We start from the raw sequence: 26065 nt of genomic DNA, 5'->3' as shown, positions 1-26065 counted from the left end.
CTGCAATCTATTGTTCGTGTGGCATATAGATAAGCACTTTCCCTGAATACTATTCAGCTTGCTATCACCAAACACATGCTTGCACATGCACGTGGCCACGCAGCCGCGCACGCGCCCGCGCACTCACACACTATACTCTAATACTTTAAGTAAGTGACATTGTACAATCACAAGACAAGTACTATATCCAATAATTTAATATATATCAGTAACAAATTACAGCTAAATAAACAAAGAAAAACCATGAGGTGGTACTGTTTTTATAACATGAAATCTGTGTTTTTATAACATGAAATCTGAAGGATTTATGTTAATAGAATTTTGCCGAAATTTGACTTTGAAGTTTAGATTACTGATGATTGCACAACAAGTATCAGACAACAATGAATCATGGATGCTCCCACAATGCAGCATTCAAAGACATCAATGCCATTGTTATAAATCTTTGTCTTGGATAGCATCACACTATATTAAATCTCTTACAGGAATACGATATGAACAATGCTGTCACAAACTAGTCATGAGGCAAGTCAGCAAAACATTCCATATACAAGAGAAAAAGAGCTACTTAGATTCTTGCTGAGGAGGGGTAATGTAAAGGTGCAGTTTGAACAGGTAATTTATAGTAGTTAGTACCCACCGTCCATTTCATATTTTCTCAATGTAAATAATTAGTATTCTTGTTCTCTAAACAACAGATTATACGAAACAGAAAACATTGACAGCAATATAGACTGACTACAAATTGATTTTACCTTTATTTGAAGCTCACATACAAATGTATGCCACAAGTGATGTGCCACAGTTACAGAAATCAAAATAAAAGAACTACCAAGGGCGGAAGTGATGAAATGATTTTTTGGGAAGGGTGAGGATGACGGTGGGGCTGGGGGAGGAGGCGACAGCGGCAACTCCTTGAAGATTCCCCTGTTTCTTACACATAGCACTGATAAGGATAAAAATACAACAAAAAAGTATATTACACAAAGAAATGGCTTGTTTGGTAAACAGTATACGTTGAGCACTTCACAGATATTAGTGATAGCTCAAAATGAAACACAGAAAGTAAACAAAAATTAACTCATGAAGTGCAGTCTCTTTTCCTGGAAGATATGGGAGAAACTACAGCACCCTCTGTAGTTGTGTGAATAACACCAGTACTGTACCTTATGTGGGAATCACATTGTGGCTGGAAACAGGAATAATCTGATAAGTATTTACTACTTCTTCTTTACATTAATGACTTTCATCAATATTACTGCGTGTTAAACAAATTGTTTTCGTAAAAGGTGTCAATGAAATTTTCATTGTCACTATAAATGGTTCCTAACAAGTTAACTGTCATTGTGTTTCTCACCATATGCAGTTTAGAACAATTCCACCCAAAATAAGTACAAAATATGAAAACATGGAGATCGAAAAGACTAACAGTGTTATGTTCTTCACATTTCACATTGACAATAAATTCATTTGAGAGCAGCATACCATACAACTATCAAATCTTTGTCACCTGAATGTTGCCAGCCAAAGGCGAAGAAAAAAAATCAAAACACTAACACACATTGTTTACTTCATTTTCATAATGTCTTACAGTACAGTACATAATTTTGTGGTAATTCATGAAGTATAGCTGAAGTTTTTGTGGTCCAGTCTTTCACTATGGAGAAGAATGAGCACTTTCAGGTTTTAATCCTGGTCCGACTCAGTTTTAATCTACTAGGAAGTTTCACTATTGCACAGACTACACGACACTGTGAAGGGTTCATTCTGGAAACAATATAGGCCATTTACATATGCCGTACAAATTTTCACTATACTACTTTGCATCTGATAGTAACCATATGGATGTATTAACTTAATACTGCCTTAATTTTCTTGCAATTTCAATCAAATGGTTGTATCATCTGTTTGTATATTAATAAAATGCTTGGTGAGAAATAATTTGTAATTGAGGGTGTGGAAGAAATTTTACCCACAGTAACAACAAAATTGCTTCAGTAATGTAACTAATATCTCGTTTTCCTATTTTGTGATCTAGTAACTGAACTTTCTTGTTATTGCTCCGATACCTCACATATTCATATTCATATTTCAATTTCAATCCGAGATTTGACCTACCTCTGTGGTTGAGGTCGCTAACACACACTTGTCTTGGTTCGTTTGTGTTCTCTGGATTTACAAATATAAATTCACAATAAAAAATAGAAACAATGCAACAAGACAAGAAAATAAACATACTTATCCAAACTCAGATCTTATGCCAAAAAATCTCCATAAAATAAAAATAAGCACACATGTATACCACAAATCAATATGTAAGGAGAAAGTGAGTTTTGATGCAATTAAGTTGCAAGTAATAAGGAACCATTTATAGTGACAATGAAAATTTCATTGAAGCCTCTTACTAAAACAATCTGAATATAACATTTTGAATCATAGTGGTGGAAACAAAGTTTCACTGCCAGTATTTGGCTGGCAAGGGTAAGAAAGGTGCTGGCGTACTGGAAGGGGTGGGCCGGAATCCTGCACGTGTGCGGTGCACTTGCACGTGTGCAGTTAACAGGTGTTCTGCATGCACACAGGGGCAAGCTGGCCACCAGCTTCTCTCCTATCATACCGTCTCTCTGCTCCTTCCTCTGTAAAGCATTTTGTTTCCAAGCTTGTTTTATTAAATGAAGGAATAAGGTTAGTAGAAGTGCTTGAAAGAAATCATGGTTTGAAAGAGTACCTATTACCTACGATACATTTTATTTAATTATCACAGGTGGAGTTTACAATACGTTTAATGTCTGGAACAAATTTTCTACATACAGACAAACGCAAACAGTTACGTAAATTTTTATCACTGATTTTTGCTCTTAACTGAGACCTACTAATTTTAATTACAGGAAAAAAAATCTCTCACGAACATGTTAAGCTAAACACTGACGTTATCTACGCAGCTTCACGATGGAGACGAGGAAACTCGTGCTGCAGAAAGTCGTGATAAAAGTCTATTACACGTCTTGCCAAAAGGAACTTGTCTCTCAGACGAGAATTACACTGTAGATCTATTAATTCCATTCGCAAATTTGGATGAATATCATCTACAGAAACAGCAAATAGTCTCGAGAACCATTCAAAAGCTTGGGATAAATATGATATATCCCCAAATCGCTTGAGGAATTCCTCTTTTATTGCACTAAGTAAGGAAACATATTCTTTGCAATTCTGTTCTCGCACAATAGACAGAGTAGGGAAATGCACTGTGTTCCCTGACGAGAGCTATCGTTCCCACAGCTCAAGCTTGCAAGTGAAAGCTTGCACCTTTTCAGCCATTTCACAGATTAGCTGGATTTTCTCCTTGCAAACTTGTGTTACATGCATTCATGTGCCTGGTAACGTCCACTAAAACTGCAAGGTCAGCAACCCACTCTGGATCTTCTAAGTTGGGGTCGTGCCTTCCTTTGTCCTTTAAAAACTGATTTATTGTTATTCTCAGCTCAAAAAATCTCGAGTATATTACCACGGCTAAGCCAGCGGACTTCACTGTGGTATGGTATGTCACCGTACTCTTTCCCAATTTCAGCTAAATATGTGTGAAACGCTCAGTCAATTTCCCCTACCGCTCAGAATCCGACACTAAATTGTACTCATCCTTGTGAAATTTATTATAATGGCGTTCAATACTCATTTCTGCTGACCAGCGAGAATACTGCCATGTATTAAACATTTCGAATTTTCACATTTTTGCACAAAGAAAACACGATGCTCCCATTCCTTTTTAAAAGGTAGCAAATCTCCACTTCTCCATTTCCTTGATTCACTCTGCATTTTCCAGATCTTGAAATACAATGTTCACTAAGTGGTGGTCACTTTGGATCAACATCTGCAGCTTAGCCTGGTACTACACTGCAGCAACCTGCTGGCTGTCGCCACTGCCCTGGTCAATGATTGCACACCAACAGCACATGTGCAGTGCTGTGCACTCATGAGCAGCGTGCAACGTTTGCCCGCCCATGGTGCACAGTAAGCTTTGGGTCAACGTCCTGGTGTAAATACCATACCTCTCTGCACTGTCTCATGAACTGATGGTGTGACATTATTGATGGTGATCCTCCTATTGGATGGGGATGTTAAGCTTGGCAGTCCCCTTTATGCTATTTACAAGGAGTAGACATGTGCCGCAATAAGGTTTTGCTCTCTTGCTTCTATTATCATCATCGTCATCAAACACACACACACACACACACACACACACACACACACACACACACACACACACAAACACACAGAGTATTACAAGTATTGTAATGGAAATAACCAATATAAATAAAATCCGAGATTTATTTCTCCTTCATGTGACGATCATATTCTTGGCCTAACTAAAAACATCTCTAAAGACCATACAGTATTTTCTGTAATGAGCTACCTGATTTGGGTTTCCCGAACTATTCCAGGCCAATGTCAGAATGATTTCTAAGAGGACCATGGCGGACTTGGTCCACTTCCCCCTCTCACTGCAGCTATGGAACACAATGTGGATGCACAATGTAGGAAATATAGTTTTTTTTTTCCTCACTTGCCAAATGGGAAAAGGTTTAGACCTGTCATGTTAAGTTTTGATTCAAGAAGTACTTGTTCTGTAACTGTATGGTGCCTATCACAGAGCATTTTCGTAAGACTTTTCTTCCTCTTTGATCTTGTCAATGTCCATTTACAACTTACTTCTCGTTTAAGGTTTGAGTCACATGCCCATTTTATCTGAACATCACTGAACTGCGCCTTATTTCTAACTTTCAGTTTTTCTCTTGTATACTTCATATTAAATGTGCAACTTAATTGCGCCCAAACTAATTTTCTCCTCACATACTAATTTATGATATAAGTATGTGCTTATTGTTATTTTAGGGAGATATTTTGGCATAAGATCTGAGTTTGGGTAAATACGTTTATTTTCTTGTCCCATTGCATTGTGACTATTTTTTATTGTGAATTTATATTTGTAAACCATAGAACTCCTTTGTTGCCAGATTTTCCTGTTGCTATCTTGTTTGTACGAAGTCCTTGTACGGGTTGAGGCTAATTTGTGCACATCTTTTTATGGTTATTTTTTTGTCTCTGTTGTTTGGCTCTGTGCCATTCTTTTAGTATCCTATCATTCATTATTTGCATTAATTTTTTGTTCAGTTTTTCCTGCATGTGTTGAATCAATACAGCCTGTATCATTGTTCTGCTTGTTTGAAAGAATGATTGAGATCCTGGGTTTGCTGTATGACTGTGCCAATCATAATTCTTTTTTGTATACCCACGGATCATAATCAAGGGATTTTTTGTGATATGAAATATGCCAGCCTTCCACTGAACATCTATGTGATTAACTCTTACAGATACATTGTATACTGAAATTCATTAGTACATTAAGTTAATTCAGTAACATCTCATTCTTTAGAGACAATCATAAAGCAGGATTCTAAATGCAAGAAACAATGCCATGGCCATTTGATATGCACCTTTGATAAAATACTAATTGTCTAATTTTTTTTCAGTCTACATGGACAACTACAGTTACTGAAAAGGTACAACATTAATGTTAAATATAGATTCCATATTATGCTTTAAGGATAAAAATGATGCAGATTAATGTGTAATTTTCTGAGAGGCCAACCAGTCAACTATGACCAAATGTAATTCAACATTTAAAAGACACAGCAAGCAGTGTTTGATTTCAGTTCCTGCTTTGTAGCCTATGCCATCTCTAACTTCTCTCCCTACTAAAACACAATTCCGTTAAGCTGCACATCCCTCCAGCGCATCATTTAGTACTGAACCTCTACTGGACTCAAGTCTTCACTAGCCCATATTCTCTACCTATTCTGTTGCTCTGAGAATTTCTTCCTCCTCTCTAGCCTGTCTTTTGTGACTTTTCATTGAGTGTTGAGAGTATATGGACTGCAACCGTACTGTTTTCTCAATTGCCTTACACAGTACCTCTGCTGCCCCCTGCCTATCTCATTTGCTTCCCTTTGCCTCTAAACCTGCCCCCTGCCCATCTCATTTGCTTCCCTTTGCCTCTAAACCATGTGAAACATTCAACTACCCTTATGTATATCTAGTGAGTTTTCTCTGGGCCCATCACATTCAGCACACGACAAGTTTTTAACCATCTGTTGCTCAACAGGTTTTGTCTCAAAATGCAGTAAAAGTAGAATTCGGTTTGAGAACACAACAACGCAAATCTTAAAGTCATATTCAACTACTTGTTTGATAACAATAAAATAAAAAGACGCTTATGATACTAGTAAAAACTAATTCATTCATACTGGCAGCAATACATAAAATGTGCACGTGCACTTTATCACTATGCAGAGATACTGTACATTTAATTCAGTCACCAGTTAACTAAATAAAATCCTGTACATTTAGAACTAACAGGTCAGTTATACAATAATACAGAGCCCTACTTGCGGAGAATCAGTGGAGAGTTAAATATAAAAATTAATAAAATAATTATTCCTGTTTTCAAAAAGGCAGTTTAAAGTTGTCATGCATATTGACACATTAAAATAGTTGTGTGCCAGCACGAAAGCATTTGTAGCCCTTCTTATGATTGTACATATTGCACTTTGTCATATTTTGTTCAATGTATAAATTATGGGCTTAATTGCAGGAAGCATTTCCCCTATGTCAGTTAAAATAAATAAAACCTGAAACAAACAAAGATACATCACTGAAATTATTACCAGAATTTAATATTGTGTAATGCGAAGTTTTGCAGTAACACAAACACAAGTACTAACATCTTAATAACAAAAACAGCAAATACACTCTGCAACCAGTAACTAGCAGTAATATTCATTTTCTGGTAACCCAACATACATTAAAGATAACAGGGGCAATGAACAAATAGAAACACACTTCCAGTTGCATTACTGGTCCAACAACATTTGTAAATATTAGTTCTGTCTTATTATGCATGCTTCCCATCTGGAAACTAACCAGTCAGGCTGAGAGAGAGAGAGAGAGAGAGAGAGAGAGAGAGAGAGAGAGAGAGAGAGAGAGAGAGAGAGAGAGAGAGAAAATGTACAGTAACAAATATGATCCATTCTCTCATTAAATATATTTGCTGGCCATTATTGTAGCTTTAGATGTTAGTGCACGAAAATAGCTTTGAAATCTCTACAGTGCTGTCACATATATATTCCCCACAAATATATTATATTTGAAAGATAAGTGCGGAATGTTCCATCATTTAAAAACAATTCTACAGTTCAAAAATACAAATGCTATTCATTTAAAATATTTTACCATTAATGCTTCTTTAAATCAGTGTAATAAATTCAGTACCTAAAAATATTTAACAGGTAGCGAAATAGTTACAAGCTAGCACGAATTACATAGTATTCAAAACTCAACAGCAAATCCCGAAGGTTGTAATATATTCCATAATAATAAGAAAAGAGCTTTTATTTACTGCAATACTTTTACCAAAGACTGATTATTAAATTTTCTACTTATTACTGTCTCAAGGGTGGCTCTTAAAGAGTACATTTACAGTATGTCTGTGGACAATAGTGTACATACCTAGAAGGTTTCTCATTCTTCCAGGTCACTACTCTCAGATGTAGAAGAAGGTGTTTTTGGTTTTCTTCGTCTAGGAGTTTTCCCTTTTTGCGGTTGCTTTTTAACTGTTGATGGTGCCTGCCTGGTACCTTCAATAAAGCAACCAACCATGGTATTTATTACTTACAGGAAATTATCACTTGAGAGTGAAACAATGCTTCACTAGATACTTGTGTTCTGATAATTGCAGGTAAACCATTCCTTCTGAAGTTATCATTTGTATATCATGCCCCACATGACCATTTTCCCTACAAAAAAGACACTTGCAAATGCATGCGCGCACACACGCACATGCATGCACACATCCCACAAAAAAGACACTTGTACATGCGTCTGCACACATAAGGAAAGTTTTTCAGTGTTGTTTGTGTGTGTGTGGTGCTTTGAAAATTCTCACATAATGTCCAACTAAAATTTGTCTCCTACTCAGTGTGTTTTGTGAAGAAACTTCTTTACTTCTACACAAAATATAAGACAATTTTTGGAGATTCTTTCACTGCCACTTAAATAGAAATCACAGTTGCAACCTTTAGCTACTGCACCGTTTTAAGTTCACTGAACACTGAAGAAGCTGTAAGTAAGTATATTGATCACCATAGTTACTGCCACGACACGAGCATGGGGGTGGGGAAGGAGCCCCTGTTTGTTAAAAATCAACATGCTGTGGGAAGTGTCATCTCATACGTCCAGTATGCCTCTATACTTGAATTGGTACAATACCAATAATCTGTAAGGTATCTTAAGTATTGCTGCATGAGGTGTTTAGCACCTGGTCTATGGGCTGTGTTCTGATGCTAATAATGTCTGTTAATGACTGTAGCTCAGCCTTGCAAAACAGAACAATTTGCATGTTGATAATATATATCTTTCATAGTAACTGGAAGCCAACATTAAAGACTGGTTTGAATATTTCCCAGAACATGATACCTCAGGCAATGACTTCTGCATCAAATATTACTAGTGATTCTTTTACCCATTATAATATACACAGTGCACTTGGAAATAATCAACATGATAAATTAGGTATGGGCTATACTCATGTACAGGCAACGGCTTTGCCGCAGTGGATACACCAGTGCCCGTCGGATCACCGAAGTTTCCATTTTTCGGGGTGCACTGAGCCTCAGATGCCAACTGAGGAGCTACTCGACTGAATAGTAGCGGCTCCGGTCAAAGAAAACCATCATAATGACCGTGAGAGCGGTGTGCTGAGCACACGCCCCTCCTATCTGCATCCTCATCTGAGGATGACACGGCAGTCGGATGGTCCCGATGGGCCATTTGTGGCCTCAAGACAGAGTGTCATACTCACGTACAAGAAAGGGAAGAATGCGATGAAGAGAAATAAAGATAAACTTAACGATTATGAAGTGATGATTTTACATCAGTACTTTCACATATTTTTTAAAAAGCATTTGGGGATGTCTTACCCACTACATGGACAGACCACATTAAAACCAGGTTCTTGGTAAGTCATCTTACAGGACCACTGCACAATAGGGTATATTAAAATTTGACAAATTTAATGTTTACAAGAACTCCAAATTAGAATTTAAAGGTAAATACTGGCGTGAAGAAGTGCAGAAGAAATTGAGAATGTAATTATTAGGATTTCAAACACACAACAATACTAATTAGAAAGGATACAGCGGATTTGTAGAAAATCAATTAAGTAAAGCAAAGTACTCTGGTGACCCAATTCGTGAGAGGTACTTGTTGAAAGTTATTTTAAGTCAACTACCATGGAAGGTGCATGATAAGTTGATAGAGACAGAGTAGGTTAAAGTAAATAATCTTTTAGAATACCTAGAACAAAGAGATACTCTGGAAAAAAAAAAAAATCCAATAGACAGGGTTGCAATAACATCACAACAAATAATGCCACGAATAGTAATAACAATATGCAGTCTGGGGGAAATCCTATAGGTGACACTAATGACCAATAGAGAAACAGGTTGAGACAAACAGAGAGAAATAATCATAACCCTGATAATGGAAACCAATTCAGTAGAGCTGTTAATCACCAGAATATTAGTGAAATGAAAGTGGAAAAATTATGTCTCTCCAGGGTAAGGCTCAGTCTCCAGAAGTGAATGATAATGATCCGCAAATTTGAATTCCTATTTATTAGGATACAATAACAGCACTGCTATAGGAAATGAATTACTAGAGCAAAAAAGGAAGACCTTACCAAGAAATACATCCAGCCTAAATGACAAGGATCGACAGGCAACACAGCAGTTTATTATTTTATAATCAGTGAGTGACTTGTGTGTTGTTGTCCAGAACTTTTTAGAACAGTCCGATATGATGCATGCATTTCCAGTGTGCGGGTGACTGGAATATAAGTAATGGTTATTACAAGATCAGTAGGTAAACTAATCCAATCAGAATTACTAGTAACACTTAAGCTAAATGAATATGTATTTCACTACGCCAAGATGGCGGCGTGTGTAGATGTCCGTGGTTTTACTCCTAAAATAAGTTATAGTGAAGCCGTTAAAAATTCGTGCGTAAAGTGCAAAAATGAATTCTTAAAGTATAGTGAACGTATTGCTAGTTTACAGTGTGTAATCAGCAGTCTAAGAGTAGAAATCAACAGTCTGAAGTCCGAAAATACGGAGCTGAAGTCGAAGCATAACATGGATCCATTGCTTCAAGACAGACAGAAGAACAAAAACTTTCGCCAGAACATGGATACATTGCCGCAAAATGACGCTGATAAATCATCAAAATGGAAGTTAGTACACAACAAGCATCAATTATTCGGCGCTAAAAAGTCGTCTTCAACAAATGTTTCGAGGTTCGAGAATGTAAACAATTTTGATGTACTTTGTTCTAGTAATAGTCTCACAGAAAGTGAAAACAATCTTAAGAAGAGTGTACCGGTAAACTATCGGAAAAAAGTTAGGTGTGATCTTCCGAAACCACAACGTTCAGTTAATAGCAGTGAAAGTGGCAGTAGTGTGATCCAGTCTGCTGTGAGTGAAACATCAAAAAACCGTCTTCACATTTTCACTGATAGTCATGGCAGAGGCATGGCTGATATAGTGAAAAGCAGTTTGAATGGTGCCGATGTTTGTGGAATCGTAAAACCAGGTGCTAAACTTCAAGAAGTTGTAGCGAGGTGTGATCCTGAGAAAGTAAAAAACAAGTGTGTGATCTTAATAGGTGGCTCAAACAACGTTGCCTGCAACAAAGGGAATGATGTCGTACAGTCGTTCAGGAAGAAAATATCGGCGCTTCATCAGTCTAAGGTATTTGTTGTGAACATTCCAAAGAGACATGACTTAATCCCACAGTCCTGTGTAAATGAGGCTATCTCACAAACGAACTCTAAGTTAGCAAAGTCGTGCAAGCATTTTAACAATACTTGTGTTGTAGATATAAGCAGTTTTGGACGAGAATTATTTACAAGACACGATATGCACCTGAACAGATCAGGAAAAAAAGAATTAGGTACCCTTCTAAAAACAAAAATATTGGAAGATGTCCACAAATGTACCCCAAAGTTGGAACCAATCGCACTTAAATGGCTCCAGCCATCAAGTCAGACTCAGTTTCAATCTCAAATATTTCAGGAAATTGTTAGTAATGAACGTACTGCTTGTGTAGCTTCAGATAATTTTTTAGGCAAAAGTTTGCATCTGCATCTAACTCCAAAGCAATGACAATTTTTCACCAGAATGTGGGAGGACTTGGTAATAAAGTAAATGACATTACTGTTCTGTTAGAGGAACCACAAGGAATAAAAGATACTGATGTATTATGTTTTAGTGAACATCATCTGAAAGATATTGAAAGGTTGCAGCTAAGCGGTTACTGTCAGGCAGTGCATTACTCTAGAACCATCATGGAAAAAGGTGGAGTGGTAATTTATGTAAAAAAACAACATATCTTACAATGCATTAGATTTAAAGAGCCATTATATAGAGCAACAAATTGAAGTATGTGGCGTTGAGATTACTGTAAATGACATCACGGTTATAGTGTTAGCATTGTATAGATCTCCCTCAGGGAAATTGAATGTATTTCTTAAGCACTTAGATTCTTTATTATCCAAACTGTACTCAAAGTCCAAGAACTTAATAATTACTGGTGACTTTAATGTTGATTTCCTAAATGAGAGCAATAGTATAGCTGATTTAGTACATTTAATGGAGTCTCATAATCTGATGGCAATTGTAGATTTCCCAACTAGGGTTACTGTTAACAGTAAAAGTCTGATAGATAATAAATAAGTCTAAATGCAATGAGATCACTGTACATCCAGTCCTTGGCCTTTCTGATCATGGTGGTCAATTACTTAGGCTCAAATACATCAGTGTGTGCAACAGTCCTGAGCATTCCTGGAAATCTTTTAGGATAATAAATGAAGAGGGCCTTATGAAATTCAATGACAGCCTAAAAGAGATAGATTGGAGCCCAGTATATAGGGAAACAGATGTAAACAAAAAGTACAATTCATTTTTAAATGAATTTATGTCTTTATTTGAGTCCATCTTTCCCCCCAAAAAAATAGTTAGAAATAGTCATACAGGCAATGCCAAGAAGTCTTGGATCACTACAGGGATAATAACATCATGTAGAACAAAGAGGATGTTATACAGTTCTCTCAGGATTTGTAATGATCCAAAGAAACGACAACACTACAAACTTTACTGTAGCATTCTCAAGGTGGTTATAAATAAATCTAAAAGTATGTGCATAAAATCAGAAATTGAAAGCTCAGAAAATAAAATTAAAACTATTTGGAATGTAATAAAGAGGGAAACTGGCAGGAAAACAGAGAACATGTCTCAGGTAGAGATTATAACAGGGGACAGTATCATAAAGAAACCTGAGTTGGTTGCAGAAATATTTAATAACCCTTTTTTGAGAGCAGCAGAGAAGACAGGCTGTAATGGTTCTATGGAAGAATCATTGTCCCTCCTACAGAAAGCTAGTAGCAACAGAATCCCACAGTTATCTTTACCTCCAGTTACTGTAAGCGAAGTCATAAGAGTAATCAGATCATTAAAAAATAAAAATTCTGCTGGTGTGGACAATATTTCTAGTACAATACTAAAACACTGTTATAAATTTGTTAGTCCCGTCTTATGCAACATATACAATACATCCCTACAGGAAGGGATTGTCCCTGACAGACTAAAATTGGCTGTAGTGGCTCTTTAAAAAAGGTGATAAAAACGATGTAACAAACTATCGCCCAATATCCCTATTAACTACCTTCTCGAAAATTCTTGAGAAACTCATACACGGGAGGATTGTGGATCATCTCAACTTCCACAGTATCTTAAGCAAAAATCAGTTTGGTTTTTGTGCTGGTCTTTGTACCGAACAGGTAATATTCTCTTTTAGCAACCAAGTTTTGGAAGCCATTAACAAAAAAATGTCTCCAGTGGGTATTTTTTGTGACCTTACGAAAGCCTGTGTAAACCACCAAATTCTTTTGAAAAAGGCAGAATACTATGGTTTAGGTGGTACTGTTGGCTTGTGGTTGCAATTGTATCTGAAGGATCGGAAGCAGACAGTAATGCTAAATGGCTCTTCTGGAAAACCTGCCTTGTCTGAGTGGGGCACAATAACATGTGGGGTGCCTCAAGGCTCCGTTCTGGGCCCATTGCTGTTCCTCATCTTCATCAATGATCTTCCTCTTTGTTCTGAGACAAACAGCAAATTTACCCTGTTCGCTGATGATACCACAATTCTAATTGATGATTTGATAGATCACAATCTTGAACAAACTACAAATACTGTCTTTAATGACATCTTAAATTGGTTCTCCTCAAATGGTCTCTCACTCAATGCAAATAAAACTCATTATATGAGGTTCCATACATCACAAAGTAATCTCAATGAAATTAACATAAAATGTAGAGATCAACCAATACAGAAAGTTGAAGATACAAAATTCCTGGGTGCTTATATAGACAGTAAATGTAATTGGTCAGTTCACATTCTACATCTATGTAAGAAACTTAGCTCGGCAACATTTGCATTACGGGTAATTTCTTCAGTGGCTGAAGTTGACGCCATTAAGGTTGCCTACTTTGGCTACTTCCACTCATTGATGTCATATGCTATCATGTTCTGGGGGAACCAACCACTTGCAAAAAAAGTTTTCACCGTCCAAAAAAAAGCAATCAGAATAATGTGTGGGGTCCATCAAAGACACACTTGCAGGCACTTGTTTCGAAAGATAGGTATCCTAACAACTGCCTCACAGTATATTTTTTCCTTGCTGACCTTTGTGTGCAAAAATTATTCTATCTACCAAGACAACAGTAAATTCCATGGCTATAACACCAGAAACAAAAACAATCTACATGTCGAAATGAAACGTCTCACTCTGGTACAAAAAGGAGTTTACTACTCCAGCATTAAGCTGTTCAATGCTCTCCCACTACATATCAAATGTGTTCATACAGAACTGCCAAAATTTAAACAAGTTCTCAAAGATTACCTGACAGAGATCTTTTTATACTGTGGATGAATATTGGAAAGAAAGTGTACATCATTACTAAACTTAATGTGTCTAGAACTAGTTCAATTGATTTTATTGAGCATTTGAGCATAATCACAGTTTTTGCAACAACAAATTGGCTGTACTTGTATTTACTCATGTAGGCCTAATGTCTGATTTAACCTTGTGCTCTTATTTGTAACTTTTTTCTGTTAAATAGTTGTTATGTTATTTAGCTGACATTGTATATATTACTGTATTTATAGTATGTCTTACTTAGACTATGTACAATTTGGCATTGAATTGCCCTTGTATTTATTGTAAGTTTAAATTGAAACCTGTACAATTTGACACGTTCCATATCCTTGTGATTGACTCACTAACTGGATCTACAGAACATGAAATAAATAAATCAATGGTAGTAGGACTGAATGTACTTGAAATATTAGGCACTGATAGGTTGACAGACCATAAACTTACCTTAGGCTTTCAACACAGCAGTACAACATTTCCTTAGGGCAAAGGAGAAGATATTGCGAGATTGTATTTCAATAGTTATCACATTTACTTCTAATATCATTACAGAGTGGAGGCAAAGTTTTTCGTTTAGCTCGAACCACCAGCTATTTGTATAGCCATTCGAATATCTGTCTTCCTGTAGCTATGTTACAGCATACTGAGCCAAGTTTGAACGATGAAATGGTGCTGATGCCCAGGTAAATTGTGCAAATTGATTTATTACTTTTGTAAAAAGAGTTAAGAGGGCTGAAATTAATGCTTAGCTAATAGCAGCATTTTTATGTCCACTGTTCTGATTTTACATATAAAAACATGCAAAAAGCACTTGTTTTGGGGAAGTTTTTGAAGTGCATCACTTCTATTTTGAACTTTTACAAATCGAATCAAACTTTGCACGAAGGTAGATAAATGGATAAAGTAAAAATGAAGTTATTTTTACCAAACAAACCTGTTGCCAAGATATGATGATTTAAAGTCAAGCTAAACATAATACATGTTTTTCTGGCAGGTTTTTGAGGCATACCACTTCTATGTTTCAAACTTTTGCAAACTGGTTCAAATTTTGTAAAAAGGTAAACAAATACATGCAATTAAAGGTCATCCAGTAGTTTTGTGAAAGCTTTATACATTGCCATGGCATCGGTATGGTTACAAAGACGACAAAAAAATCCTGTACCAGGTTAGTCATCACCCAAGTAAGCAAAAGTCTACCTCCGTTGCCAAGCTGTGGTGGTCTAATGTCAAAATTATAGAGGAGTAAAATGTGGGAAGAAAATGAAAAATTTTTTCACCACAGCACAAAAAAATGCAAATGTGTCATGCACAGAGTTAGGCTTGTAAAAGAAGGGAACTAACTTTTGGCACTCCTGCTCTTACAATCTATAGGCTTCATTCTTATAACACTTAATGCTTTAGCTCAGGTAACTGAAGGTCTTAATAATGTGGAATGGACTTACACTGATGTAGTATACAGGCCATTAAGACTAATACAAGTAAATGTTTGGGATTAATGACACAGGGAAAGAAAGATTTGTTACCTTTTCTAAGTAAGTATATGAGTATTTCTTTGCTGAGACAAGCAGTTATTAAAGATTTTGTTTGTATGTTAAAGATACTACCTTCTATAAAACTACATCCAATATCAATGGCAGCAAAAACATCTATAAGTCATGAGATTAACAGAATGTTAACAAGGAATGTTATTGAACATCTGATAAGTTGTTGCAGTAGCCATTTAGTTGTAATCAAAAAATTGGACTGATCAGTAAGACTGGCACTTGAGCAAAAACAGTGAACAGAGTAAATGAACCTGAATGTGAGAGAACCCCTTTCATTGAGGAATTGCTAACTAGATTAGTGGGAATGAAATATATAAGCAGTGAGGCAAAATTTCTGGGGCATGCTATAAACACGCCAGGGATTAAAGCAGACCTAAGCAGATTAGATGCTATTAGCCACTGCCTACGACCGTCAAACAAGAGACAACTTGGATCATATTTAGGTTTTGTTGGGTTTTATAGAAAATTTATAGAAGACTTTGTACGAAATGAGTCACGTTTGATGGCATTTACTCAAACATAGCTCACCTTGAAATGAACACAAGACTGTAAATCAGAATGCAATTAATAAAGGAGAGAGTAGTGTCAGTATAACTTTTAGTCTGTCCAGATTTCAATTTACCATTCCACTTAGTGACAGGTGCATCAGTTTATGGCCACATTTACCAAATGAAATACAGAGATTGCCGAACAGCTTTTTCAAGTAGAAGTTTGACCAATCAAACAATGACGCCCAGTTCACTGCTACGCAATTCCATGAATTTATGGCTTGAGGAAGTACCACCCACAAGCCAACCCAGTTGCGAGAGAATTATGCGAGAATAGAGTATATTAGGGAGAACCTATTATGCCAATAAACCTTCTAAGCAGGTAGATTTGGTAACAGACCTTGAGCAGGTGATAAATGAATTGCCACATTCTGTAATGCAGATTTCACCAATAACACTAATAGAGAAGCATGCTGAAGGGGAAGCTGTAACTAAAGATTGAATTGCCAGCAGAGGGTGAGGATGATATGTGCAGGGTGGGAGTAAATATTAGAGAACATTAATTAAGGAAAGAGAGAGGCAAAGAAAGAGATGGGAAAAGGGAGTTTCAGTATTGCATCAGGTTGGCAATGCTGTCTTAGTTATGAATCACAAGAGAAGTGTGAAGGTGATAAACTAATAAGAGAGTTCTATGGACTACCTTTTGCAGTTACTAGACTGCTTAATCTGAAAACAGCAGTATTAGCTGACCTAGAAGCAGGCAGGAAGAAAGGCAAGTGAATGATACAAGACTTACGGATTTTTGTCAGAAGTCAGCCTAACCATAAATTAACAGCACCGAGTCAAGGGAACAAGAGGGATATGGTTAGTAGTTGCTCTAATTTATAAAATGGGAAACTTGTGTTAAGGTCTTATGGGACCAAACTGCTGAGGTCATCGGTCCCTAAGCCTACACACTACTTAATCTAACTTATGCTATGGACAACACAAAGACCCATGCCCGAGGGAGGACTCGAACCTCAGATGGGGGGAGCCGCAAGGACCGTGACAAAGCGCCACAGAGTGCACGGCTCTAATTTATACTGTAAATATATAAGTATGTATGAAAAACAATACTTTGGTTGGTGAAATAGGATATCCGAAGCTTTCATAGTGGGCAATAACAGGTAATATGTTAGGATATTGGATTTTGAATCCAGAGACCTATGAGCCCGAATGGCACTTGTGTAATAATGGCACATTAGTGACACTGTGGTAGAGCTGTATCATAGCATGCCACTATCATTGTTTGATTTAAGTAAGAAACTAAGTGAGAATGTTCTGGGTATTAGCCCTAGAAATATGTAAGTAATATGTGAATTTGAAAAGGATTAGGGGAACATAAATGCGGTTTGGCCTCTACAGTGAGTTCAATGATGAGTACAATTGTTAATTAAGTGAGGAGGACAAAGTCTGTCCATGTTTGTAATTACGTGAACAAGTTCCTGATTGTAGTCCTGAATTTTGGTGTGAAACAATATGGCAAATGATGAAATCTAAAGCATTACAATTACACATGATTGTGATTATGTAGTAAGGTAATTTCTGATCCTTTCAAGAAGATAAAAAGTGCGGGATGGGTTTCTATAGTTTTCTAGGGGAAGGTAGCTGGAAGTAAAATGAGTACATTAAGAACTGGACAACTATAGTTGCCTATAAAGTGGGAGCTAATGTTGTCAGAGACATACTAAGTGGCTTAAATGGGGTTACTTTACTTAAAACAATTACAGGACTACTGATAATGCATGGAGCATTCAGTAATTTGTGAAGTGTTTAGATCTAGATTACTGTTACTGGATAATGATGACTATTCAGATGCTGTGCATTAAGTTTTTTAAACTGATGCAACTATACATTGTATCTGAGTGTACAGTGAACTGTAGTAAATGGGGTAACAAACAGTTTTGGAGTATAGGGTAGTAACAGCTGGGTTGCTTCCACACTCAAGAGTGGTTGTAGTGGTGGGCAATATGTTGGTTAGAAGCTAAGCTTTGCCCTACAAAAGCACATGATCATATAATTATAAGGCCTTAGTCGTCAGAGACAGTGGGCACAGTGTGTATGATTTGTGCTTGCATGAATGCGAATGTGTTGCCTTTTGGCTGAAAGCTCAACATGAAGGCAGTCTTTTTGTTGTGTCTGTCTACAACTCAACATTATCTCTATATCATGAGCAGCAATCTTTCCTTTTCATAACTCAGTCACTATTCCACCTTGGATTTTCCATTGTTTATGGGTATCGTAACTCATACCAAATAGATGCAACCTAAGACAATGGGGAGATTAATAGTACTGTGTAGTAACTACAGCAATAAACAATTCAAAGAAGACTTGCTGACAATGCAAGGTAGAGAACATAATTTATGAATGATTTGTATACTGTACACATAGCACTTTCAAAACGAGTGTTGTATTATTTAGACTAAGTGTAGAATAAGAAACAAGAGATGGTTTTGTTGTAGTCAGTAGGTTAAGAAAAATAGAAGTATTAAGAACACAGACATGATTACTCAATTACAGGGGCAGTGGATATGAGGGCACATAATTATTTTATGATTTTGGAATGTGCATCTAGAAACTTGTACACTTGAAATTTTAAATAACTGAGTAATAGTGCTCAATGATATTTAGGGTTTATTAAAATGAATTAGTTATGTATTTAACACTATACTGCATTTGCTTGTGCATTCGTTAATGTTTGAGGTGCTAAAGGGACATCTTACAGTGACAAGACTGTCCCCTGACGTGCTTATGTCATAACAAGTATGTGTCTCTGAGACTGCAGCACCATGCACCATGTCATGAAGATCCCCCTATTGGAAGTTCTGTGGTATTGGGCTTCCAAAGAAGGAACAGCTTCTCCGAGATGTGAGACAGATGAGAAGCAGGTGGTTGCTACACAGGCTTTAAATAGTAAGCCCATAAAATAAGACAATTGTAAAAGGGTTTGTTACATCTGGCTACCCAATAAACAAATTTGTTTCCTGCAACAAATGGATTCCCCCATACTTATCAGTACAGGGGGAGACTGACTTCAGATTTCCAATTTCACTGTCAAAGTTGTTACAATCGATACAGCTAAAATTATTCTTCTTGTAGAAATATTTGAAATCAAGAAATAACAGGCATACTTAAAATTCATATTACTAATTGCACAATCTACCACTAATTATTAAATTTATTTCTGGATTCACTAAATAAAATAATGTTATAGCTTGGTGATGATGCTTCTTTTGTCAAGAAAGTTTTGAACTCTTTGGCTTTGTAAACTCTTTGGAATTTGTTAGTATCGAAGAATGTGGGTATAGCGGGCATGTCTCTGATGGAAATGCACATATATTTTTAATTTTGTTTCCAACAATGTAATTGACAGTTTTATGAAAAAGGAGATTGTGAAGTCAGTATGATATAGACAAATGGGATGAACTAAAAGAAAATCACAGCAACAGATAGTAGTCCATCAATTATTTAGTCTTCTGGAACACAGTAAGTCAAAATTTCAGTCTCAAGAATGTACCCCTAGATGCAAGAATTGGAGTCAACAGCAAGAGAAAATGAAGATAAGTTTCTCTTTTGCATATCTTACTCCTCTTGAAGCTTTCTAAACTTGTGCAGACAGTGAGAAAGAAAGAAAGAAAGAAAGAAAGAGAGAGAGAGAGAGAGAGAGAGAGAGAGAGAGAGAGAGAGAGAGAATTTTAATGGTGACATTTGGGAGGGTAAGATTACAATGGGCACACGGAATTAGGCAGAGAGTGACAAGCACATAACAGTGACAATTTTTTTAAAGATGCTCCTAACAAAGGGAGCTTATAGAATGTTTATATACATTCCAGGTAAGACTGAGGCATGAATCTAGTGTTTGAGATGCCAGTGATCACTGCTTGCTACCTGTCATTAGTTTATAGCAGTATCTTACTAAAAAAGATGCCACCAGCACAGGGTTGGGAGGAGAAAGGAAAACATACTGTATCATCATTATCATTAAAGATGGTTTCTGGCTTGTTTTACAACACTACTGTTCGCAGCTATGGAAGGGTGTGTGTGGATTGACATGTGTAAGCAAATCAATCATCCCTCACTCAATACATGAATGGAATTTGAAGAAACCCTAACCGGTATAATGGGAAGTACCATCAGCTATGTGCTTCAAAACAGTTTGCAGGTGCACAAACTACCTACAATGGAATGTTCAGCTATGACAAAACCTGCAGTCGAGCCAATGGAGAGGAGAAGAAATCAAGATTCGATAATACCAATAGAGGTGGTAATAACAAATCTTACCATTTGCGAGTTCCAGATAAAACTTTTTATGGGACGAGTGGTATATACGATCTGGTTCAGTCAAAATTATGGAAGGTTCCTGATTTTCTGAGTCACAATGATAATGACTTAACTCTGGAGGTGCAAAACCAAATATATTACATGGGCAGCAAGGTTTCTTTTAATTGTATGAAGACTTAATCAGTTGCTCACGCTTGTGATTATCTCAGGGGGAGGAGGGTGGGGAGCATAGTTATCTGCAGAATAGCCTGCAACATATCTAGCAGGACCTTTTGCCAGTAAATTGGAGTATGAGGCACATGTTTGTTACATAGAAACTGGCTGTTGATACAGTGTACACCAACACTTCCTTTTTAAACCCTATATTTAAATTTATCATATTTTTGTCATTTGGTGAAAATAATGGGTTTGAACTGAACTAAAACATTTTCTAAAGTAATGAATCTCACCTTATAGAATGGAATGAGAATCATACAAAAGGAGGCATACCTCTTCGACGGTACGGTGTCTTTGTTGTTCTTGGTGGCCTGTCTGGTTCTTGCTCGTCACCATCTTGCTTTTTCTCACCCGTTCCATTTACAATATCCTGAATATATGACTCCAGTTCACTGCTTACAGCCTGAAATACACAAGAACGTGTTCCAAATGAGATTTCATAAACTACACAGCAAATAATTTATAAATGAAACTGACATTTGGAGCTTTGATCAAGTCGAATACATTTCTTGAAGTCATAAGTAAACAAAAAAACACAGATGTACAATGTAGCTGCACCACCCAATGTCAACATGGAAACTGAGTAGCTGGTACAACATTAGTGGCTAATGCTTTTGCCCCACTACCCAGGAGATACTGACTATCAAGAGTGCCCCCTAATGGAACCGTCCGAAATCTGCCAAATAAGGCAGCCTCAGTAGGCTTTGATGCAGTCTGTCTTGGAGTGTGATAGATGTTTGGCTAAGGTGTTAAACATAATTTCTGAGGAGCAACACGTGTGCAACCCTTCTTGTATATAAACCCAGGCAGGCCCCTGGCAGCTTGTGTGTAACTTGCCTTTACAAAAGTGGCAATGACTCAGTATCCATAACATGTGTTAACTGAACCATTAAAATTTTCATAATTAGGTGAGTGTCCAGGTTTGTTTCAACAATGGAACACTTACAACAACTTTTAATGCAAACTATGCAGGGTTATCAGGAGCTGATAGCTGTATCAGAGGCAGTTCAAGTGTTAGTGAATGTGGCAGGAACATCTTCTGCATCACCTGTGTTAAATAGCTTTTTCATCCTTTAATTAACAACACAATGAGTGGACGTGCTTACTACCTAAGATTGCAGTTATACAGGGTGTTAAATAACTGTTAGTGTTGGCACTGTAAACTGTATTCACAGTTCTGGTAAGTGCAGCAGATACATTAGTTTTAATGAAACCAGATAAGTGGTAATGCTGGCCTGCGTAACGATGAAACTACACTGTAAAAGCATTTCACGCACTTATCAGAACACAACCTTGTTCCATTAGAATTGATGAATGCACTGCAATTACCCATAACTGATTTACAGTAAATACAGTGAGATACGTTTATTGCATGCCATATCCCTGGACAATAACAGAGGAATGTGACCTCAGTTGTTTACTGTAGTCCACAAGTTATTTGTAATGGTAAAGAGCTTGCAGTAAAGAGATGTGTTTCACAGTAGTGAAGGTGAACAAATGCTCATAGTTCTTGCGGTACGCATTTTAGAGGCTCTGTTTGCTGTAATTTTTTTCTTTGTTGCAGTCTATACTACCACCTCTCATTGTCAAATTTCAATTCATGTTCTTGTCAGAAAATCCTGAACTGTATCACCTAATACAAAAACTGGAACCATTAACAAATCCAGCAGAACTTGAGATCTGCAGAGGATTTTCTTTATTATTGATTGCTACTCATTTCAAAAGTAGATACAGTTAGGCTCCAGTGCCTGGAGGCTGTGGCCGTATTATTATTATTATTATTATTATTATTTTCAATTTTGGAAGGAGGACTTTGTCCAGAAACTTAATATTTTAGGAGTCTTCCTCATTTTTCCTGTCTGCTACACAATTCCTCCTCCTCAAACAAGTAGCAATCTATCCTTTCCATATTATTGTTATTTCATACAGGTTTTTCCATTGTTATATTTATAAACAATAATAAAAAAAATTGATCATATGAAACTGCCAGCCGGGAGGCCCCATCCGGGGAAGTTCGGCCGCCAAGTGCGAGTCTTATTGCAGTAAATGCCACATAGGGCAACTCGTGTGCCAGTGATTAGGATGAAATGATGATAAAGACAGCACAAATCCAGTCTACAAGCGAAGAAAATCTCCAACCTGGCCAGAAGCTGAACCCGGGCCCGTGGTATGAGAGGCATGCATGTTACCAGTCAGCTAAGCAGGTGGACTTGCAAACCATAAAATAATTCATTTGATATGACACAACCATGGTCTACAATATATTATGGAGATAATATGGGACTTGTTAAGTCTGTTCACGAAGTTACCTTCTGAGAACTTTAACAGCATGCTGTAATTCATGTTTGTAAGCAATTTTTTTCTGTATCAGATAATTAAAAAGTTAAGTGAATACATTTCATTCCAAATTGTGTAGCCGAAAACTCAACTGCTTAAGATGTGCTGACAATCAAGGAACTGACTGCTAGTCTTTTCTACGCACACTGAAGCACCAAAGAAACTGGTACAGGCATGCATATTCAAATACAGAGTTATGTAAGCCCTGCAGAATACGGCACTGTGGACGGCAACACCTATATAAGACATCAGCTGTCTGGGGCAGTTGTTAGATTGGTTACTGCTGCTGCAATGGCAGGTTATCTAGATGTGAGTGAGTTTGAACGTGGTGTTATGTCAGCACACAAGCGATGGGACAAAGCATCTTAGAGGTAGCAGTGAAGTGGGGATTTTCCGTATGACCATTTCACAAGTGTACCGAGAATATCTGGAATCCGGTACAACATCAAACCTGCGACATTGCTGCGGCTGGGGAAAGATCCTGCAAGAATGGGACCAACGATGACTGAAGAGAAATGTTCAATGCGACAGAAGTGCAACCCTTCTGCAAATTGCTGCAGATTACAATGCTGGGCTATCAACAAGTGTCAGCGTGTGAACCATTCAACAAAACATCATCGATATGGGCTTTGCAAGCTGAAGGCCCACTTGTGTAGCCTTGATGGCTGCATGACATGAAGCTTTACACCTTGTCTGGGCCTATCAACACAGACACTGAGCTGTTGACGACTGGAAACATGTTGCCTGGTCGGATGAGTCTTGTTTCAAATTTTATTGAGCAGATGGACTTGTACGGATATGGAGACAACCTGATGAATCCATTGACCCTGCACGTCTGCAGGGGACTGTACAAGCTGGTGGAGGCTCTGTAATGGTGTGGAGCGTGTGCAGTTGGAGTGATATGGGACCCCTGATACGTGTAGATACGACTGACAGGTGACGCGTACGTAAGCATCCTATCTAATCACCTGCATCCATTTATGTCCATTGTGAATTCCAATGGAGTTGGGCAATTCCAGCAGGACAATGTGACACACCAAATGTGCAGAAATGCTACAGTGTGGCTCTGGAACACACTTCTGATTTTAAACACTCCCACATGAACATTATTGAACATATCTGGGATGCCTCGCAATGTGCTGTTCGGAAGACACCTCAACCCTCTCACGCTCAAAGATTTATGGACAGCCCTGCAGGATTCATAGTGTCAATTCCCTCCAGTACTACCTCAGACATCAGTCTGAGTCCATGCCACATCATGTTGTGGCACTTTTGTGCACTTGCAGGGGCACAGCACAATATTAGAAAGGGTACCATCTTCTTTGGCTCTTCAGTTTATATATGCCTTTCAATGATATTTAGAGGATTATTACAGCACGACAACCTAGTCCTTGCTGATGAATCACTTATCACAGAGCCTAGAGATTTCGATGATCGGGAATGGTGTTATACAAAATAAGAGGACAGCATGTTCTTGTAACTCCATGCAGCTATGCTCCGGCTGTTTTCTGTGTCATAGTCAGATGCTATTCAAGCAAAACAATCAATACCTGATAAAATTATGTGACTGGATAGATGATAAACCTACTCACCAAGTGTCGGCAAAACACACACATGAAAGACTGTTATGACTGGCAAGTTTTTGGAGCCAGTGGCTCCTCTTTCAGGCAGAAGGGTTGAAGGGGAAGGAAGAAGGGCGAAGGAAAAGGACTGGAGAGGTCTAGGAAAAATGCTAAGTTTCGGGAAAGTCACCCAGAACCACGAGTTAGGGGGACTTACCGTATGGGATGAGAAGGAAAGACAGATGAATCAGTCTTTCTTTCTTGTCCCTTAAGGCAAGTCTCCCCTGACCTGGAGACTGATTCATCAGTCTTTCCTTCTCATCCCGTTCGGTAAGTCTCCCATGACCCGCAGTTCTGGGTGACTTTCCCAAAATCTACCCCTTTTCCTAGATCTATCCAGTCCTTTACCTTCATTGTTCTTCCTTCCTCTTCAACTCTTCTGCCTGAAGGAGGAGCCACTGGTTCCGAAAGCTTGCCAATCACAACGGTTTTTTGTGTGTGTGTGTGTTCATCCGCCGCTTGTTGAGTAGGATTTTTTTATCTATCCAGTTAAATACTTTTATCAGATGCTATTCAGTAATACTTACAAGTTACCACATTTGATAATCTTAGCTTCTTGTCATCACTGTAGTTTAATACACATTACTTTTACCTGTGACTACCATGTTTTCTTTTCTTTTATTAAGAAGCATTTATTGTATCGCAAATGGGCAAATCTGACAAATGATCGTCTAATCCCTGAAATCTATGAAATTCTTCCTCCACAATTATGCTTTGAAAGCTTGTATTTCGGCAACTCCTTTTATTTTCAAATGATTTACATTCCAAAACAGAGGTACAGTGCACACTTGCTAAATGCTAATAAGATTTGGTTACATTTTTGCTGATATTTTGCTACATGTATGGCAAAGCTATCTACTTCTTCTTAGTATCTAACCTAAAGTATTGTTTTCTTTGTGTTACACATCTCTACTAACATGACTGAATGTTCTAGATCTTGTCTCTGGAATTTACAGAAGACAGTGCAAAATTTGAAGCATAGGTGGGGGTTCATGGAATACTGAATTTGTTATTGTCAGTGAAGTCAGTTCTAGGAATCAGGTGAATATTCTTTCCAGTCAGACTCAGCAATGAAAATATCAGAAAACAAATTTATCAAATAGGGATGAGTGACAGATTTTAGTGACTTTTTTTCAATAACTCAGAATGCCAGAAAAGCCATGTCAATCATAATCTCATTTATGAAAACCTATGTTATTTTGTATCCTCAATCTTTCCTTCTCATCTCGTCTGGTAAGTCTCCCCTGACCTGGGGTTCTGGGTGACTTTTCCAAACTTTACCCCTTTTGCTAAACCTCTACAGTCCTTTTCCTCAATCCCTCTTCCTTCCCCTTTTACTCTTCTGCCGCAAGAAGTAGCCACTCGCTCCGATAGCTTGCATGCCTAAAACCTTTCTTTTATACTGTGTTCTCCTGCCACCACTTGGTGAGCAGATTT

The 26065-nt window shown here is 37.5% G+C and overlaps 1 protein-coding gene across 1 annotated transcript in view; it reads right to left on the bottom strand.

Moving 5' to 3' along the window:
* Window positions 1-1550: 1550 nt before the first annotated feature.
* LOC126354501 (condensin complex subunit 1-like) overlaps window positions 1551-26065 on the bottom strand; it is a 169626-nt gene continuing 145111 nt past the window's right edge. The window contains exons 24-26 of the mRNA XM_050004228.1: window positions 20943-21072; window positions 7564-7691; window positions 1551-6686 (exon numbers count right to left, since the gene is read on the bottom strand). Of these exons, the coding sequence (XP_049860185.1) occupies window positions 7576-7691; window positions 20943-21072 (246 nt within the window). The 3' untranslated portion in view covers window positions 1551-6686; window positions 7564-7575. The remainder of the gene's footprint in view (window positions 6687-7563; window positions 7692-20942; window positions 21073-26065) is intronic.

Source organism: Schistocerca gregaria, chromosome 1 (genome assembly GCF_023897955.1).
Source record: "Schistocerca gregaria isolate iqSchGreg1 chromosome 1, iqSchGreg1.2, whole genome shotgun sequence".
Taxonomy (NCBI): Eukaryota; Metazoa; Arthropoda; class Insecta; order Orthoptera; family Acrididae; genus Schistocerca; species Schistocerca gregaria.
The sequence above is the reverse complement of the archived record's forward strand: the minus strand, read 5'-3'. Positions and strand labels throughout refer to the sequence as shown.